Genomic DNA, 20,272 nt, shown 5'->3' with positions numbered 1-20,272 from the left:
TTACAGATGAAAGAAGGTGCTTTACAGTTATTTTATTCAGTGCAAAGGAGGTTTTAATACAAACAAGGCATGTGGAATTTACTCTGAAGTAGAAATACGTCAGGAAAATAAGTTCCTTATTACTTCCATGGGATGACTGCAGGGCTGCTTTAAAAGCCAGTTTGCTTATTACTGTGAGCTATTAAATTTATTTCATTTGACTATTTTGGTGCTATTTTAACCCCAGTTTAAAATGGGTTTCCTGTGCTCTTTCTCAGGCTAAATTGCTGAAGCTTTTGGGTCAGGGAAGGAGGAAAGTAGGGAAGCAGGGAAGTCCCAACCACCCTTAAGCTGCCTCCTTCTCCTGGCCTTCACACCCCATCCAAATCCATCTCCACCAGCTGGGTCTTCATCTCACCCATGGTGCAGCACCCTCACACCCACCTGGAGCTCAAAAGCTGTGTGTTTGCCCTAAAAACTGATTTCTAGGGGGATTTCTCTTTAAGGGACTCCCACCCAGAGCTGCCCACTGTCCCTACACAGCCAGGAACCTCCCGGGGAACAGTGCTGATGGAACAGGGAAGGGTAGTTTCCTCTGAACACAAACAATTCACATTTCCTCCTACCCCTGGAAAGGAAAAGGACTGCCCTGAGATCCGTTTCCTTTTCCTGGTGCAACCCCTCTGTGAGTATTTCTGGGATTTGTCACCCCAAGGCTGTCAGAGTTCACCCGGAGTCTGTGTTGGACCCCAACACCCACACAAACGAGCACAGACCTCCCAAAATCAGACTGCCAATATATCCCCTGGCCCCTAAAATGGCCATTTTTATTCAGAAGCTTTTTTTCCCCCCCCATTTCTCCTCTTTTATAAAAATTTTCTGCCACACGTTTTGTGGGTCCAGCCTCACTGAGCTCGCCGTGGAGGGATGCTGATCTTCCATCCCAAATAATGCAGCTCCCAGCTTTGCAGAGAGCACAAGCCAAGGGCCAAGAGCTCTGGTTTCTTCTTCCTGACCTTCCAAGAGCCAGAAGAACCCCTGGCTTCACTCATGTCATCACCCTCATTCTGAGGTGTCTTGGAAATATCCGCCCTGGTGAATATTCCCTGTTCCAGGAGCCACAACTGTTCCCAGCATCCCATGGACCTGCTCTGGCACCATCTGGGGAAGAGGAGGAAGAGGAAGGAGAGCCCACAGCTGCCTCCACCCAGCGTGTCCCTCAGCAGCTCCATCCCATGCCATCCCCACCTTCTCCCCACGGCTCAGGACGGGGGTTCCACCTTTTCCAAGGGAAAAATAACCGGCTTTTTTTTTCGGCAGGGAGAAGCTCCTGGTTGTGTCCCTCCTGCACACGCACAGATGCCATGGTGACAGACACCTTCCCAGATCACAACAGCAAACAGGAACCCAGGGATTTGTGTCTTAAGGCCAGTTCTACCCACGGGAACAACACACGCCGGGCAGCTGGGGCTGTTTCCTGCACCAGCACAGTCCCCAGCGAGTGCTGGGAGGAACTGGGAGGAACTGCTCATGCCTTCTGGGCTCTGCAGGAGGGATTTCAGCCTCCTGCTGCCTGCCTGAGCCGCGCCAGCCTCCCACACGTGTCTGGCAGTGCGGGGGGAGAAGCCGGACAAGCCGCAGCAGGGTCCCACCCCCAGATCCCAGGGATGGCTGTGGGAGGAGGGAGCCCCAGGCTGTGGGTCAGAGCATTCCCCTCGCCCTGTTCAGCTGCAGTTGGGGTTATTTTGCTGTTTCCCCTATTTTCCCAGCTGAAGCTGAGTCCCAAACACAACAGAGCTGGCAGATTGGTGCCTCTAAAATAACTTATTCAAGTAGGCAGGGGAGTGAAAAGAGGGCAAATTGAAGCTGGAATGATGCTGGGACAAGGAATGTGTCACTCAGACAGAAGTGAGGACTCTGATGTGTTTATAAATACCCATGTGAGGGGGGCTGTTTCCTCCTCAGCTGCCCCCTGCCCTCTCCTGCAGCCAATGGGAATTAAAGCTTTGCCTTAATTTTACCTGGTCCAACTTTTCCAACACTGAGCACAAAGTCTCACCTGGAAGATTTTCCTACCTCACGGAATTCCTGCTGTTCTGGGAGCAGCTGTGATCAAACCTAACGGGGCTTCTTGATTTGTCTGTCCCAAGTGAAGGGGAAGAGGCTGTGGCACCCCAGGGAGAGCTGAGAGCCCCTTCCAGTGCCTAAAGGGGCTCCAGGAGAGCTGGGGAAGGACTTGGGATGAAGGCTTGGAGTGACAGGACAAGGGGTTTAGGTTGAAGGAGATTAGATTTAGGTGGGATGCTGGGAAGAAATTGTTCCCTGGGAGGGTGGGGAGGCCCTGGTACAGGTTGCCCAGAGAAGCTGTGGCTGCCCCATCCCTGGAAGTATCCAAGGCCAGGATGGAGCAACCTGGGACAGTGGAAGGTGTCCCTGCCCATGGCAGGGGGTGGAATTGGATGAGCTTTAAGGTCCCTTCCAACCCAAACCATTCTATGCTTCTATGATAAATATTCTGGCAGAGTGGCTGCACCTCCAGTTCCATCCCAGTGCTGGGTGCTCCTCAGCCCCTTCCAAATTTTTCAAAGCTCGAGCCCCCAAAGGCCCTCGTGTGCTGCTGCCTCAATAAACTCCCATTTCAAACGTATTTGTATCGATTTTCTACAGCTTATTCACACATTAAAGGTTGTCTCCTCTTTAAAACCATAAATAACATCCTGCACTCCCTGCACACTCTGATTATCCCAGTTCCTGGCTTGGCTTTGGGATTTAGGAGCACAGGGATGCTGCATTGCTCCCTGTTTCCCAGCCAGCCCAGGGCATCTCTGAGACTCCAGCAACAAAACCAACCAGAAACCACCCCTGGAACGCACAAAAAAAGGTCATTTCATTGAAAAAGGGACACAGTGGGGACTCACCTGCAGCCCAGCAGGGCTCAGGGATGGGGTCCAGCCGGCTGCATCCCTCCCTGGATAGCTGGATGCTCCCCTGGGAAGCTGGAGGGCACGGCAGGGGTGCCATGGCACTGCCTGGCAAACCAGCAAAACCTGGGTGGGCATTGTTTTTGTAGGGTGCCCCTGGGATTTGCAGGTTTAACTGTTTAAATTTAGCAAATTAATCCTTTGCTTAATTTAGAGGGGGGATAAAGGGGGAGGGAAATCACAGGAGCAGCAAGAGTGGCAGTGATTCCACTGCCATTAAAGCTCCTCTGCTGGCACAGGGGGTGACAGAGGTGGAGGAGAGGGACAATGGCTCCTCCTCACAGCTAATCCCCTCTTAGGTCGAGTTCAGCATTTTTGGCTGAATCTCCAAACTGGGATTTGATGTTTACAGCCAGAAAAGATCTTGGGATGGCTCCAAACCTCTTCCCTGGAGGAACCCAGACCTCCCACAAGTCCTCCCCACACGCAGGGACCACTGATGTCACTGGCCATGGCAGCACCACTGAGGCTGCAAAAATGGCCATTCCTGGTGTCCTAAAACCCCCAGAAAAACCACACTGACTCCTTTCCTTGGTACAAATTGGAGAACACAACAGATGCTCCTGCCCAAACTGGTTTTCCTCGAAATTATTTGCTACGGGGTGGAGGATGAATCCCAGAATCCCTGAATGGTTTGGGTTGGAAGGGACCTTAAAGCCCATCTCATCCCACCCCCTGCCATGGGCAGGGACACCTTCCACTAGCCCAGGTTGCTCCAAGCCCTGTCCAACCTTGGATACTTCCAGGGATGGGGCATCCCAATCTGCCAGGGCTGTTTTCCCTGTGCCTCTTCCGGCCTGGCAGGCACGGGAGGGCCAAAGGGACACAGGGTAAACAAAAGCAAGGTCAATAAGGATCCTCCTTATCTGTCAAACAGCCTCTGGAATTCGGTGTAATCATCAAGGCCGAGGAAAAAAAAAAACCCAGACCTTTTCTAAACTGGTTTGGAAGGCACTTGGGGAAGGAATGCAAGCAGGGAAATAGCTGGAATATTTCGAATGCATGAGTCCACAGAGCCCTGCTGAATCTTAATATTTATGTTGGTTCCTCTAAATGCATTAACTCATGAATTTCAACGTGTGCTGAGAAGGTTTTGCAGAGATTCTGCCCCCAAAAACTCCTCCTACCCGTGATCTTTTGGAGGAATCAGACCCTAAATGAAGTTTCAGCTTCATTAAGGTTTGTGTCATTTGCCCTGGAGGCCCCTGGGGGGGTTCTGAGGGTTATCAAATCCAGGGAAGGCCGTGCTCAGCTCCAGCAGCATCACAGCAGGTTCATCCCAGCTGCCTGAGCTGGATAATGTTTAGAGAAGAATCAACATCCAGGGATTTCTCCCAGCTTTCTATTACATCCCAGGTGATCCAGCCCACTGCCTGATTTAGGGCTGAGGAAGTTTGTTCTGATTTTTCTTTTTCTTGCATCATAAATATCTTACAGTGAATCGTTTCTCGCCCAAATCTCTTAAATGAGAGTCACAGGAAATGGTTGGGAAAAATAAAGTCAGGGTGTTCCTTCCACAGCCATTCCTCACTTTTACCAAGATTTAACTTCCTGAGCTCAGCTCAGGGGTTGATTGAGGTTACATAGAATTAATCCCAGCCTAAAGCAGCCAGAGCCTGGCACACAGAGGGAACCTGTGCACCAGGAGAGGGGAAAGTGCAATTACTGCTGAAAGAGATGTTGCTGCAGGTGTCCTTCAAAGGGTGAGATCAGGTTCCATCAATCTGCTCAATTAGCATTTAATTTGGAGCAGACAACAGAGCTGCTGGTGCCCAGGTTCCAGTCAAGGGCAATTATCTGTTGTTATTTCTTTGTCTCTGCATCTTCACGAGCCCCTTTGCATTTGGATGCAGTTCAGGTTCGCAGGAGGACGTTTTGCTGCTTTGCTTTTCCCTAATGATTTATGATGTGCTTAATCCAGCCCTTCTCAGCGAGGCAATATTACCATAACAGCTCAATAAACACACTAACAACCAACAGTTCTTAGTGGAGTTCTTTTTTTACCTTCAAATTTTAGGGACAAGACCGAAATCCCCTCTCTGCCTTCTCCTCCCAGCTTTTCCCGTGCTGTACTTTGCCAGGGGCAGGGCTGGGGGTGTGGGCTGGGCTCTGGGATGCCCATGATCTTCCCTGGATGTCTGTGTTTCCATGGCTGCCCCTTTGCTTTGCCTTTCTGCTTTGGGTGAGAAGAAGGTTGGACTCCGTAGTCTTGGAGGGCTTTTCCAACCTTAATGATCCTGTGATTCCAAGAGCTGTCTTTGGAAAGGTACCACTGAGAGCACTCACCTCGTGGCCTTCCTGAGCATCCCTGCAGTCATCCCCCAAACCTGGCTCAGGGTGCTGTGCCCACAGTCACAGAATCATGGAATCATCCAGGTTGGAAAAGCCCTCCCAGCCATGGATCCACCCTGTTCCCCATCCCCACCTTGTCCCCAGCCCAGAGCACTCAGTGCCACAGCCAGGTCTTCCTGGGACACCTCCGGGGCTGGGCACTCCAAACCTCCCTGGGCAGCCCCTGCCAGTGCCTGACCACCCTTTCCAGGGAGAAATTCCTCCTGATGTCCAACCTGACCCTCCCCTGGCACAGCTGAGGCCGTTCCCTCTCCTCCTGTCCCTTGTTCCCTGGGAGCAGAGCCCGACCCCCCCCGGTTCCCCCCTCCTGTCAGGGGGTTGCAGAGCCAGAAGGTCCCCCCTGAGCCTCCTTTGCTCCAGGCTGAGCCCCCCCAGCTCCCTCAGCTGCTCCTCACAGGATTTACTCTCTGAGTAAGTCAGAGGAGCCCAAAGAGGCAGCAAAGGGTGTCAGAACCCACAGCTGCACAGGCACAGATTCCCTTCCACAATAAAGCAGAATTGCTTTCCAAAATAGCTGCGTGTGGAACAGCCACCTGTGAGGGGGAATGGCTGTTAGAAAGCTTTCCCTCCACCATCCCTTGGGATGCAGAGGACTAAACACATTACAAACAGGGAAAGGCCAGGAAATCCATCCCTGTTATCACACCCTCCAGCTCTGCACTATTCAAAGGCTCCTTGCTGGCTTTTCCCCACTTGGGTTTGCAAAACACGCCCAAAAGCCCAATGGCCAGAGATTTCTAATGGAGCACATTAGGAATCTGGTCACCCTGCACAGGCAAGGATTTTTGTATTCATGTATATTCAAAGAAATGCAACTTCCAAACACCCCCAAACTCCATCACGACACACAAACCCAGGGAAAATAAAATACAGCAAATGTAGCTGTGAGGAAACAAGCCCTCTTCCCTGATGATGAATTATACTCCACTTGCAACAGATGCAGCTCTTTATATTTGTTTTCTGCATAAATCTACATATCAGCCTGAAAGCAACTGTGTGTGCTTTGTCTTGCCTTGTTCCCTCACTCACTGCTCTTTTCAGCTGAGTGCAGGGCTGGGGCCTCTGAGTGCAGCTTCACCCTGCCAAACTGCCCCATTTTGTGGCTTTTTCAGCCCAAAATTACAACCAGGGAGCAGGTGGACGCTGACCATGGAGTGACTTGGCTGCATGTGTGGTGATCCTGATCTTACCTGATCCATTGGCCACCAGTTCCTGCCAACAGGGATGGCACATCCCCAGCCCAGCCCCCAGAGCTGGGCAGAGCCCTCAGGGCTCACAGCACCCAAGGAAACGTGGAGGGACAAGCTGGAATGGGTGCTGAGCCTGCAGTGGGTGCTGAGCCTGCACAACCCAGTGCTGGAGATGGGAACTGCTGTGGGAGCCATGAGTCTTGTTCTGCAACTTCAGAGAATCCTGGAATGGTTTGGGTTGGAAGGACCTTAAAGCCCCTCCAGTCCCTGGGAGGAATATTCCACAATCTCAGCCCAAAAAAGGTGAAAAGGATAGGGATGGAATACACTGATCTTATTAAATGGGGAGCCCATTTATTCTCAGCTTTTCTTAATCTCGTTTAACGCTCTTGGTGTCAGGTTCAATTATTTTTAATTGTTTTTACAAAACGCATGTGATGAACTTATGGTTTTCTCTGTGGGGTCTCCCAAAAGATCATTCTGGGAGAGAATTTATTTTCCCTTCCTCTGAGGAGCCTTATTTAATATCTGTGAGCTGGAAATGGGAGTGATGAAGGAAGTAAACAATTACTGCAGCATGTCGGGGATGGAGCAGCCTTGTCCTACAGCCACGGGGAAAACCTGCCCCTCACCTCTTTTTGCTCCTTCCCAAGATTGTTTTGCTCCTTCCCAACATCCCATCTGTGCTTGCCAGCCTAAGCCACTCCTGCTGTTCCAGAGCCTTCCCAGGGAAGGCTCGGGGATAATCTCCTTTCCAGGGGCTGGTGGGAGGGAAGGCGGCTCCATCCCGGCTCACTGGGGGAGTGCTCAGGTAAACTGCAGGTGAAATGAGGGATGGTTTGGGGCTGGATTTCCCTGCTGACACAACCCTTTTCCCCTTCTGCAGGGGGGAAGTGTTGCCCACAAGCACCTACAGGGCACGGGAAACGTTCAGGGAATCACTGGCCGTGTTGGACAGGACGTGAGGACCAACTGTCCCCACTCCCTCTGGGCCTGAAAAACCATTTTCCACCACAGAGGAAAAATGCAGAAATCCTTGTGAAAGGGGGTTTTAGTCAGAGAAAAGAATGGTTAAGATCTCAAAGGTGGCACTGAAGGCTGGGGGGCTTTGGAAGGTCCCAGACACCCAGGCTCTGCCACCCTGCCCTACTGAGCATCTTCCTGACCTCTCCCCTTGAGTGGGGCATCAGGACAAAGCCATTTCCATGGCAGAAAAGCCCCACTGTTTGCAGGGACAGAGAACATGCCCTTTCCTCCTAGGAAAAGCTGGAAAAGCCATGTTCCTGAGTGCTCCCAGTCCAGAGCAGCAGGCCAAGGGATGCTGCTCAGCTCAACACGCAAATGCCGGGGTAGGACAAAAAAAAATAGAAAGCAAATTGCCATGACCTGTTCCTCTGGAGAAGGGATCTATTTCTGATCCAGGCACTCTTTAAACATCTCTGGGTGTCTCTGTAACCCACTTAGGCAGGGCTGAGCTCAGAGCAGTGGCACTGCCAGCTCCTGCTGTGCTCAGTGGTGTCACACGGACCCTCAGCGGGACACAGCCAGCCTGAGCCACCTCATCACACAGGGACAACAGGGCCCTTACCAAAAGGCTGCACTATTGGTCTGAAGGCATCTCCCCCAGAGTCTGTCCCAGAGAGGTTTCAAGGTGTAGATGAAAAATCAAGGTACATCTGTGGTGTTGGGGCTCAGCAATCAGAAAGGCCTGGCTCCCAAACAGAGGTGGATTCAGCTCCCCACAGTCACTGCAGGATAATATCTTGAACAAACCAACTGTATCTATTTAAATGCCTTAATAATCAACACACCGGGTTCAGAAGTGGCAGATTTAACCCAGCTCCCAAGAGCTTTATCTGTTTATTTTCCACGACCTTTGGAAGGCAGGAACTCCACCTCCAGCTGCTCCTCAGCTGCAAAATGGGTTGGGTTGGGCATTGCTGGTTGTGCTCTGTGGGATCAGCACTTACATTCCTCTGCAGGTAGCAGGGCCAGGGCACAGGAGAAGCTTTTGGGGGTATAAAGCCTGATCCTACATTATATGGAAGGGAAAAACCCAAAGTCAACTCCCAAGAACGACACAGGAGCCTTATTCCCTAAGAGTGACACAGATACAGACTATATAATATATATATATACTTCTCTCTCTATTTATCTATATTTATATACATAGATATCTATCTATATCTACCTATATATCTACCTGTATATATATAAATTCCCATCTCTGGAAGTGCACAGGGCCAGGTTGGACTGGACTTGGAGCAACCTGGGCTAGTGGAAGGTGTCCCACAAGATGATCTTTAAGGTCCCTTCCAGCCCAAATCATTCCATGACTCTTCCTCTGACTCCATGATTTATGTTCCCCTGGCTTGTCCTGCAGCCAGGGCTTTGGAAACAGCCTCGTGCTGCTGGATTTCCCCCTGGAACTGGAAGTCAGTGGAACAGAAAGTGAATAATCCTCTTACAGGGCTGGCGCCGGCTGCCACGGCCCTGCTGGGCTCCAATTAACACCAGCAGCTCAGTTTTGTTATTAATTACGGGGATGAGGGAGAATGGAGCTGCTCAGGGCACGGCTGCTTGGGCTGGGAGAAAGGACATGGCCTAAAATAACTCCCAGGGAGAGAGGAATTCGTGCCTGGAGAAGGGCACTGGAGCAGCACCGTCCCCACGAAGGAGGAGGGACTCCCCAGCAACCCCAGTGACCACAGACACCTCCAGAAAGCAGGACCTGGGACACACTCCTAAAACCCCAAAGCTCATTTTCCATGGGGCTGGTGGGTCTGGGAACATCCAAGGTGCTGCCACCCTGAGAGTGGGTGATGATAACAGAGCTTAAGTTTTGCTTTGCCCCCCAGACCAAATCCCTTTCCCATCCACAGTGTCAACCCCTCCACAAAGCACAGCCCAAAATTTGCTTCTAAGTCACCAGGATTTTTGAGTTGGAAGCTGCCCCTCATCACTTTTCCCAGCTGAAACTTAATCTACAGTTATTCTCCTGAACAGAGGGAATTTCTTCCATTGGCACAAACCACCACTTTCCACTGGACTGCCAAAGAAAATTCCACCTGGTTTGTGAGAATGGGATTTCTGGGGTGTCAGAGCTGCCCTGCTCTCAAAGGAAAATCCCCTTTGCTTGGTTTAACCACAGAATTCCGCAGTTTTCAGGGATTTCTCTTTTGGGAGAAAAGCAAGAAGCTCCCCAAACATGCCCAGGACAAGATGGGATTGGAGTTGGAGCATCCTCCACTCCCTCCCTGCAGCCCAGCCAGGGAAAGGGACCCATGGCACCTCCCTCCCCCTGCCCTGGGTGCTCACTGGGATCCTCAAATCGCTCATTTATAAGTCCTAACACACTTGATGGCTTTCATTTAACACTGAAAATCCATAAGCAATGAGAATGTACTTTAAATAAAAGAGACTGGCTCCATAAAATAAGGGAATTGCTTCCACTGGCACAAACCAGCATTTCCCTCAGGACTGCCAGATAAAACTGTGTGTCTCCAAAGGGACACCATGTTTAAAAATACTCTGCTCTGTCCCAAATGCTTTTTTAACACAGCTCAAGACTGTTACGTGCCATAGGAGATGATTTTCCCCTCCTCTGTTTTGGGTGTTTGGCAGCTCTTGGGGCAGAGATGAACAGGAATATTGTTGCCATCCAAGGAAGTGGAATTCCAACAGCCCAGGGCTTGCTGTGGGGAAGAGAATCACTGCAGGCTGATGACACAGATGCCCTGTGAGGATGGCTGAAGAAAGCACTTCTTTCCAGCAGCTGCTTTTCCCATATTTCCCATATTTTTCATGCCTGGAGGCTTCGAGAGACAAACTGTGCAGGTGTTCCGAGAGTTTCCTCCCCTCCTCATGTTCATTGAAACAAAAACCATGGAATTCTTAGGCTGCAGCACAACTGGAAAGAGATTATCCTCAGAGAGAGATTAGGGGAGCCGTTCATCCAAGGGGGATTAATGAATGTGCAGCTCTTGGATGCTGGGGGTAGAGAAAATTGGAATAACTCTGGTCGGGTTGGGAGGAAAATCCCCTCCAAGGTTGAGGCACAGCCAGCATAGGACACCACCGCTTCCCACTCCCAGAGAACAACCTTTTCAGTGTGGTTGGGTGCTCCTTGGATCCCATTTCAGGAGGTCAGGGGCAGAGGTGGGCAGGGAGAGCTGCCACAAATCCAATTAGGAATGACTTTCACGGCGGTTATTAAAACCTCTGCAGGGATGGGGGAAGAAGGAGCATCACCCCCCTCTCCCAAACTAAACACAGCTCCCTCAGAACTGGAACTCCACTGAGCTGGGGAACCAGCTCCCTCGGGGTTGCATCTTGGATCTCCTCCCTCTCCACCCTTGGAATGAGATCCTTGGCCCTGGAATTGCTGTTGTGCCCCAGGGGACCTCCAGCCCCTCCTGAGGGATTCTCATCATGGCTGAGGAGCAGCAGCTCCCTGTCTGCAGCTCTCCTGCTCCAGAAAACACCTGGTAAGTGTCAGTCCCTCTGTGTCCTTGTCTCTGGAAAAGGGGGCAAGGCAGGAGCAGGGACAAGTCGTGCTGTGAGGAGCCCAGAAGTGCCATTTCCTCAGGGGATGCAGAGATTTAGGACCAGAGCTCGGCTTTGCAGCCTCCACCCTTTGGGATTTTGCCCCAAATACAGCTCAGGGAGCCCCCACATTTCTGCACATTCATCTTTCCAGGGATCACACACGGAGAAGAGGGACGTGCAGGCTGCTTCCTGAGGGCACACAGGATTTTTCCAGGAGTTAGTTAAGTACAGCATCACTTCTCCTTCGGGAGCTCCAGCATTGCTTCTCCACACAGAGTCCCACCAGGGGCTGTTTGATCCCCTCCCATAAGATCTATTCCAATTTTCCCTGCTCCTGGAGGGCTGGCCATGCTGAGGCTCCCACCAGATATCCCAGCCTGGAGAGAGGGAGAATCATTTTCCCTACAAACAAGACTGAAGCCACATTTTCTAACCATGGATTTGATCCCAAATGCTCCAGCTGTTCCCCAGAGCTGGCTGTGTGAACATGTCCTGCCTGAGGCATTAAAATGAATTAAATATCGTTCCTGTGGCTCCTGCAAGTGTGTCCAGCAGTACCCACACACTGGATTTTCCCATGAGATCCCAGCCACTCTGAAGCTCTGGCCCCTCTGAGACACTAAAGACCCAGTTTTACTCATTTTTATCTTGAAGAGCCCTGGGCATTCCCACAAACATCCTGAAGATGCTGAGTCACGATCCCAGCCCAACACCCCAAATTCCACGACTCTCACAGCCTTCCTTGCAGGATCTCACACCCACAGCCTCAAAACACTCCTGGAATAATTCCCTTTCAAATCTCCCCCAAGCTCCCTAAAGGTGCCACCCAGAAATCCGCCCCCTGCCCTCGATACATTCTTTGGGAAATGAACCGTCCGTGTAAAACTCCTCAAATAAATCAAATTAAGGATAAAAATATTGACTCGGGATCGATTGGGATCTCTCCCAAGGATCCAATATTTGCTGTTGTGGCTGTTGCTTTTGCAGATTAACAAAACCCACAAGCATTTGGGGCTGCTGAACTCAGCCTGGAGGCTGTGATGGATCTGGGGATGTGAAGCACGAGCCAATACATTTATTATTATTATTATTAAGGAATGCTGCATAACCCTTAATAATAATAAATGTCTTAATAAATAAATAAATGTCTTAATAATCAGTGGTTTTGAAAAGCAACACGAGGTGGGTTCAGGCTCTGCAATCAGAATCACTGAAGTTCTTCCCTATCCTTTAGCTTCCTCCCTACAGAAATCCTGCTCATTCCAACAAGGTGCAAGGAGTTTTTTTGGGAATTATTTAACGGATCTGTCCCCACATTGTGTCTCTGCAGAGGGGGGGGTAAAGAAAAAACGAGCCTGGCCAGCCTGAAAGCAGAGCTCAAGCTGAAAGCATCTGATTTGGGGGGTACTCACATTCATCTTCCAGCCCGGGCTCCACGTTCAAGGCATTTTGTGAGCAATCCCGGGGAATTGTTGGGATCAGGAGCTCTGTGCCTACGGCTGCGCTCCCTCCTTGCCCTGCTCACGGCTGCCCATCCCTCTGGGAGTCACCAGCGGAGCTGAAAAGCAGACTTGGAATTCATCTGGCATCAGAGATTCCAGCTGAACCCTCCCGGCGGTGCCGTGTCCCGCCGGATCCAAAATAATCCCCTTCCGAAGGGCTGGCCAGGGCTGGGAGTCACCTTATCCCTCTGGATGGATGGAGATCTCTCTGCACAACACCAGGAGAACAGGATGCTGCTCTCTCCAAAGCCTCCCCTTTCACAAGGCTCGACCTTGCCAGGGAAATCCTGTCTGGTCTGAATTATTCATCCTCCTTCCCGTGCCGGCAGCTCCAGACATTTCCAGGCATTAATATGTCATGACTTTGGATCCTTTTGGACTTCTTTCCTCCTGCTCCACTCGCTGCTTCCACAATCACGCCATCCTGGGTGTTTTAATCAGCATCCCTCTGATTTACTAAGGAAAAAAAATGTCTCCATCCCCTTCCTGGTGGGAAGTACCACTCCAACAGCTCCGGGAACAGGGACAGCACGGCTGCTTCCAGCTAAAGCAGTGCAGGCAGGGCTGGAGCTCGTGCTTTTGGCAGGATTTCCAAGTCTGCAAGTCTGCCTGCTGGTGGAAATGCAGGGGAGGCTTCCAGCATCACAGGCACAAACGCTGAGGAAGGTAACCGTGCTGGGAACTCCAGAAAAGAGCTTTTTTTAAATCCTTTTTAAGCAAAGCTGATGGCAAATCGTGGTGCTCTTGATGTTGGTGGCCAGGCCAGGCTTTGCTCCCTCTGGCTTAACACCAGGATCTGCCCCCAGATGCCCACAGGTGCCATTTGCAGCAATCCCAGCCCTGCTCTGGGGTCTGGGAATGAATTCAATCCTGCCTGGAGGATCCTCAGCCCTTCCTCACCTGCAGCTCCTGAAGCTGCACCACAACGCTGAGCCCCCCACTCCCCTCAGATCCCACAGGTCCACTCTATTCCAGGGACAACACCTTCACATTGGAAGTAGGATGGAGCAATTAGCACATCCCTGGGAGCCTAATGCTTCCCTCAGCTCCCACTGCTCCAACCAAGGCTGGAAGAGCTGAAATTCCTGCCCTGTCACCTGAACAAAATGACATTTCAGCAGCAGGGAACTCCTGCCAATGAATCCACAGCCTCAACTCATTGCTTTTATTATTCCACCCATTATTTTCCATGTTTAAGCTGGGCCTGCTGCTAAGTCTGGGCTGTGTGTGTGAGAGGGGAAGGGTGAAGGGCACCTGGGATGCACAGGGGAATTCCTGCAGCTCCACTCCAGCTGAAGTAGGCACAGATATAACCCCCTAATTTCAACAAAATCTCCTTTTTTTTGTGTTTCGCACAGAAGTGAATATTGTAAATATTTACACTGACTTTACTAGGGCTGAGAATGTGGAATTGCTTTGTAGGATGGGCTCGAGCAGGAGCCAACTCTGGGATTTGAAACTCTGGGAAACTTGCTCAGAATTTAGTAGGGTTTTTCAAATCACTCATTTCAACTGGGAGCTGCATCCTAATTCTACTGAGGGTGATTAAAGGTGGGCTGTGGGGGGCAGGACCTTGTTTTTGCTCATAAAAACCTGTTTCTCCTCCTTCAGCTCTTCCATCCCTTTCTCCAGAGCCAGTTTGGCCCTGACTCTGGTGCTGCAAGTGACAATTAATGAACTTTTCACAAGGTGCTACAAGTTCAGGCACGGGCAGTTCTTTGGGTTGCTTAATCCCCCCTTTCCAATATGGGATTAGGCCTCTCCCTAATAGGTTTCTGCTAATTCCTGAAGAGATTGGAGCACAAACAAACACATCTCTGCAGCTCAGAAGTTTTCCCTGACACCACCACCCTCTTCCCATGGTCATCCCTTTGAACACATCTCAGCAAGTGCTCACATTCCCAAAAGGAGCAGCTACTCCTGTGCCACCCATGTGCAGAAAAAGGGGGGGAAAAGGATGGCAGGAGGCAGCAGAAAGGTGTGGGGTGATGGGCCATCACCAAGACCACACAGACCCACCTCTCCCAGCCCATGAGCACCTCTGGCAAAGCCACCCAAACCCCACCTCATCGTTCAGGGGATGAACACCAAGGAAAACCTGCCTGGATTTCACTTTTCTTGACTCAAAGGCTGCACTGAGTCGACCTGACACGAAGTGATGGCTCAGAGGACCTGCCCCGGAGTAACCACATCCATATTTCAGCCAGTCACCTGGAAAAGTGCTGAGACAACAGTGCTGGACAGGCCAAAGGGGGGCTGAGAGGTGGCACCTGCCTTTTGGGCTCCTTTGGGGTGCCCGTGGTGTTCCCTGAGCCTCAGGAGAAGGGCAGCACAGCCCAGGGTCATCCCAGGGGATGTGGGCACCAGAACTGTGAGGAATTCCAGCTGCTGGGATTGCATTCCCAGAGCTGCAGAAACCTCCTGTCAGACAAGTCACATTTGCAATAATAAGTCACCCAGAAACAAGTCCTGATTTCTGCTGGAAACCCTTGGAATCGCTGCATCCCACATAGAGCTGGGGGGGAGAAGCCTCAGCACCTCCAGCAGCATCATCCCCTCCCATCCCACTGCCAAGGAACTGGGAACCAGCAGCTCTAGAAGGCAGCACCAGCTCCAGAGCATCCCAAATCCAAGCCTCTCCATGTCCTGCAGGGCAGAGCAGACCCACCAAGCACCACCCCAAAATCACTCCTCAGCCTTTGCTCCTCACCTTCAAGGAGGGGGACAGGAGGAGCCAGACAAACCTCCCCCCTTGCTGCCTCCCTGCCACACACAGGAACAAGCAGCTACCCACAGGTTTCACACAGTTCCTTCTGTTTTAATTAAACCCCACTGTCATTTTTATTTCCTGACAATTGTGCCCCTCTGTCTGCTCACCCCACTCTTGTTGGAGCTTTATAATCAGCACCAGGCAGCTCCCCTGACTTTTCAAACTCGGCATTTAATTTATATATATATTTTTTAAATCCACTTCAGGCTTTTAGAACCCAGCAATAAAAGGTTTGCAATTAAAAAAACAGGTAATTTGCTCAGAATATTTGGTTCAGTGTGTGGCTGTGCCCTTGCCCTGTTAAACCCATTCCAAGTCTGGGAGGAAGGACATGCTCTTCCCACACCTCCTCTGCCACACAGCCAAGGGTTAACTCTGCTGTATACTTTTATTGCCATGTTTTATTTCATTATTACAAGTGTATGGTGGAATTTAATTGGCAGGTAGGTAGTAGAGCAGATTAAAATGCATTAACATTTATGGAAAACTCTGTTTAATGCTCCCATTTATTCCTGGTTGACTGTGGTTCGCAGTAACATGTTGTTTTTAGCACAGCAGCTTTTAAATGTGTCACTGTAATGGTGCTTTGTTTGTTCCCTTGATGTGTATTTGAGAGAGAGATTTATTTAATAGAGCTGATCTAAAAGCAGGGGGGGTGGAATGAGATGATCTTTAAAGTTCCTCCCAATCCAAACCATTCTGTCACTCCAGGAAAATAAACCCCCCTGAATTCAGAGAGGTGGAAATTGGTTTTCCTGTGGCCACAGACCCTGTTTGAGGTTTCTATCTCCAGTTTAACACCTCATCCCAAAGTGCCTGGAGAAAAGCCCCTCCAAAGACAGATCCACTGTTTGCTCAGTTCTCAGCTGGTGATAATGAATTGTTATCCAAACTAATATTGAGGCATTTTTTAAAATTGCTTTGACCTGGCAGAGTAATGGCTCCTCTATAAATCCTCTCTGTGGTTCATTAACCTGATCACTGAGGCCAGTCCCTGTTCCTGCAGAACTGGGGGGGTTTGAAATGGGCTGCTCAGCCTGCAAAGCCTCTCCTGCTTCCTCCTCCTCCTCCTCCTCCTCCTCTTCCACTGGGGCTGCCTTGGCTGGCCAGCTCTGGGTGTGGCCCCCTGGTACCCACAGGTGCTTGTCCCATTCCCCAGCCCTAATTCCATGAGACAACAGAGACTGGGATAAAGCAATTCCAGAAGAGTACAGTGTCAACATGACTGTTCAAGCAATAACAGCTCAATCACTGATTTTAATTAAACTCCAGGAGGTGGATGGACACCAGTCACCTCTGAAAGATGGGTATCACTTCACAACCCCTCTCACAACTGCCTTCCCCAAGGTTACCCTCAAACAGACCAGTCTAATTCCTCAGGCATTAAATATTTTAGGGATCCAGTCTGACCTTGACGTGCCAGGCTGGGATTAATCAGAAATCTGATTTGAAATGTCTCCTCAGAAAGAAATACAACTGTCTGAACCAGCACTGCTGCTTCCAGGAAAGCTCTGGCTGCTCCACCTAAGTGTCCAAGGCCTGGTTGGATGTTCCCTACCCTGGAAGTGTCCAAAGCCAGGTTGGATGTTCCCTGCCCCTGGAAGTGTCCAAGGCCAGGTTGGATGTTCCCTGCCCCTGGAAGTGTCCAAGGCCAGGTTGGATGTTCCCTACCCTGGAAGTGTCCAGGGTCAGGTTGGATGTTCCCTACCCCTGGAAGTGTCCAAGGCCAGGTTGGATGTTCCCTACCCCTGGAAGTGTCCAAGGCCAGGTTGGATGTTCCCTATCCCTGGAAGTGACCAAGGCCAGGTTGGACTGGGCTTGGAGCAACCTGCTCTGGTGGAAGGGAGCGGGATGAGATGTTCCAACCCAAAACATTCTGGGATTTTAGGATTCACACTCTGCCTAAATCACTCCTTCTGTTTGCCTCTAAAATAAAGTCAGGCTTTCTGCTAAAACAACAATAAAGAACAGCCCCAAAGTGATGCAATCCCTGCCTCTCCCATCACTGTCAGAATCCAGGGATGCTGAACACAGACGGGCTGGGGTGAAGCCTTTCCAAGCCTTGGGAGATTAAACTTCTAAAGCCATGTTTTATTTCTCCCAGCTATTCTCCAGCTGGTTTCAAAAATGTCTGTGTCACTTCATTTTCACATCTTTGTATTGCTCTGGGGCTTTGAAATCTCCTCTTTGCCTGCTCAAGCCCAGCTTACATTAAGCCACCGCTCTCAGCCAGTCGGAATTAATGCCAAGAACTCCCAGGGAATATTTTCTTCATCAAAAGAGATCGTTGGAGAAAGACCCCCAATAATTCTTTGTGCTTTGTAAGGGTATTAGGATGTAAAAGTATTAAACAGCAATTACCATTATCTGGGGTGGAAATGGCTATCATTTGAATTTCTGCACAAAGTCTCTGCCTAACATGGCCAAAGTGCAGAGCCCACCCCACTGGGCAGGTTTTACAGAGCACCAGGACCTGCCTGGATTTACCAGGATTTTCAGGAGCTCCAAGGGCTCCTGGGAGGGTGGATGGGGCTGGGTGCCCCTTGTGAGACCCCCCCAGCAGGTCCTGCCCCTCCTGCTGCCCCCAGCTCTGCCCCAGCAGTGCCGTGGGAAATGAGGAAAACGAGTTCTCCAAGGCAAAATTCACCTTTCAAAGCACTGCAGACAAAGTTTCTAAGGAGTTTTTAGGGATTTCTGAGGTTCCTGAAGCCCTCAACATCAGAAGGATGTGGAGCTGCTGGAGTGACTCCAGAGGAGGCCATGGAGATGCTCCAAGAGCTGGAGCCAGGCTGGGAGAGCTGGGAATTTTCACCTGGAGAAGAGAAGGATCCAGGGAGAGCTGAGAGCCCCTTGCAGGGCCTGAAAGGGCTCCAAGAGAGCTGGAGAGGGACTGGGAACAAGGGATGGAGGGACAGGACAGAGGGAATGGCTTCCCACTGCCAGAGGGTTAGATGGGATATTGGGAAGGAATTCTCTGGGAGGGTGGGAAAAGGGAAGCTGTGGCTGCCCCTGGATACCTGAAAGTGTCCAGGGCCAGGATGGAGCAACCTGGGCCAGTGGAAGGTGGATGAGATGGTCTTTGAGGTCCCTTCCAACCCAAACCATTGCAGGATTCCATATTTTCTGGGTGGGGTTTTAGTTATTTGTGTTCCATTGCCTTGACACAGAAACACTTCTCCTTCCTGCTGCAAACTGACTGAGCAAAGAAATAAAACCTAAACCAAAGAAAACCAACAAGAAAACCCCAAACCCAGCATGGCCACAGAGGGGGAACTGGTTGTCCTTGCTGTGTCCTCACCCCCACACCACCCCAACTCCAGCACGTTACACCATCATATAAATCGATGTAAATATAAAAACAATCATATGAATCGATATAAATATAAAAATCATCACATAAATCAACCTAAATCATCACACAAATCGATATAAAAATATAACTAAAAGTTGAAAATATTTCCAGCAATGAGCAAGTTGCAGAAAGTTCAGAAATGGGGATTCATTTACAAGCACCAGCCCTGGCAGAACTCGCACATCAATCTCCCCTCATCTCTATAAGCTCTGTGGAAAAAGGAGGCAGGAAAAAGGTCTCTCTTTTTCCAAGCCAAACCACCAATAAGGCAATCCCAGACTAACATTCCAACCCTTCCAAGGAACCCTTCCAACCCCCAGCCCTGCGCTGCCTGATGCCTTTTCAATTTTAAGTTGTCATAATTTACTTCTCCTTAATAAAGCTTGGAAACCTCACCCCCCTCAGAGGGGGGGAAATATTCTCAGAGAGAACATTAAGCCTGCTCTGAAGGCTAAAATCCTCTTTCTTAATGGACTCAAAGGAAGCTGTTAAAGTTTCAAGAGCAGCTGTTGGGATGTTCTGAGTCCTGACAGGAAATTCAGGCTGACACCTGGAGCGAGAGAATCCCTGGAGGAGAGTCCTCAGTGCCCTGCTCTGAGTGTTTCATGTGGGTATATTTAAAATCTGGTGTTAGAACCAGCTGAAAACTGGGTACAAAGCACTCCCTGCAAGTCTCCTTCAGGGAAAAAAATATGATATTTAAAGATATTTGCTCTGCATCATCTTTTGCCATTGCGGGTGCTGAGGGATGAGGGAAAACTTCAGGGGATCCCTCCCAGAAGAGACAGGAAATTCCTTCAAGGTTTAAAGGAAAAGGGTGGGGAATGTCATTCAAGAGAGGATTTTTCATATTCAAGGAGCAAATTGTGCCCTAATCACACCAAAATAAGCTGTGAGAAAACAAAGGCCAGAATTTGGCTTTCTAGGTCCATCTGCTGTTGGAAATATGGAAATATCGTAAAATATTCAGGATTCAAAGGACTTCCAGTATGGCCAGTTAGTGGGGGACACCACTGAGCAAAGCAGGAGGGAAAATCATCCAGAGAAAATAGAGTAAGCAGTAAAAAAATGGGGTGAAAGGTTATTAAAAATAAAATAATATTAAAAAAACCAGAGAAAAATCAGTGTGGGGGGTGTGGTACAGAAGACAAATGGTAGGAGAGAGAAACCCCTGAAAAAATAAGATAAAATAAAGGGGTTGAGCAGACAATAAAAAAGACTGGGAAAAGTCCACACAGGAGCAGAGTGACAAGAAAAGCACAACAGTAAGTTCAAAAATGAAGTTATTTTCCATGTGGGGAGTGGTGGGTACAGGGGATCAGCCTCCCCCCTTGCCTGTCTTCTCTGAGGCCTCTCCCCAAGCCCTGCAGCGCTGCTCAGAAAAAGATCTTACAGAGAAAGTTCTGCCATCAATTATTAAACAGTGGGGGAGAATTAAAAATTGAAAGAAATGTTAGATAATTTAAAAAAAAAAAACCCAACCCGAGCTGCGCCGCAGAGGGGGGAGGGGGGGCTCTGGGAAGGCTGCAAGAGACGCCTCAGCTGGGTAAATAATTCATGCTGCATTTAATTTATTCATATTTCTTTACTTTGCTAAT

General features: G+C 49.9%; 1 protein-coding gene across 3 annotated transcripts in view; it reads right to left on the bottom strand.

The window, feature by feature from the left end:
• The window catches only part of SCHIP1 (schwannomin interacting protein 1), a 134,264-nt gene that overhangs the window by 41,108 nt on the left and 72,884 nt on the right, over nucleotides 1–20,272 (bottom strand). The window contains exon 1 of one of the 3 annotated variants that reach the window (XM_064665743.1): nucleotides 12,463–12,659. The exons of the other annotated variants lie outside the window; for them this stretch is intronic. Coding sequence (XP_064521813.1) covers nucleotides 12,463–12,468 — 6 coding nt within the window. The 5' untranslated portion in view covers nucleotides 12,469–12,659. Of the gene's footprint in view, nucleotides 1–12,462; nucleotides 12,660–20,272 lie in introns of those variants that run through there. 3 annotated transcript variants of the gene reach the window in all.

This window comes from Pseudopipra pipra, chromosome 10, assembly GCF_036250125.1.
Source record: "Pseudopipra pipra isolate bDixPip1 chromosome 10, bDixPip1.hap1, whole genome shotgun sequence".
Classification (NCBI taxonomy): domain Eukaryota; kingdom Metazoa; phylum Chordata; class Aves; order Passeriformes; family Pipridae; genus Pseudopipra; species Pseudopipra pipra.
The sequence above is the reverse complement of the archived record's forward strand: the minus strand, read 5'-3'. Positions and strand labels throughout refer to the sequence as shown.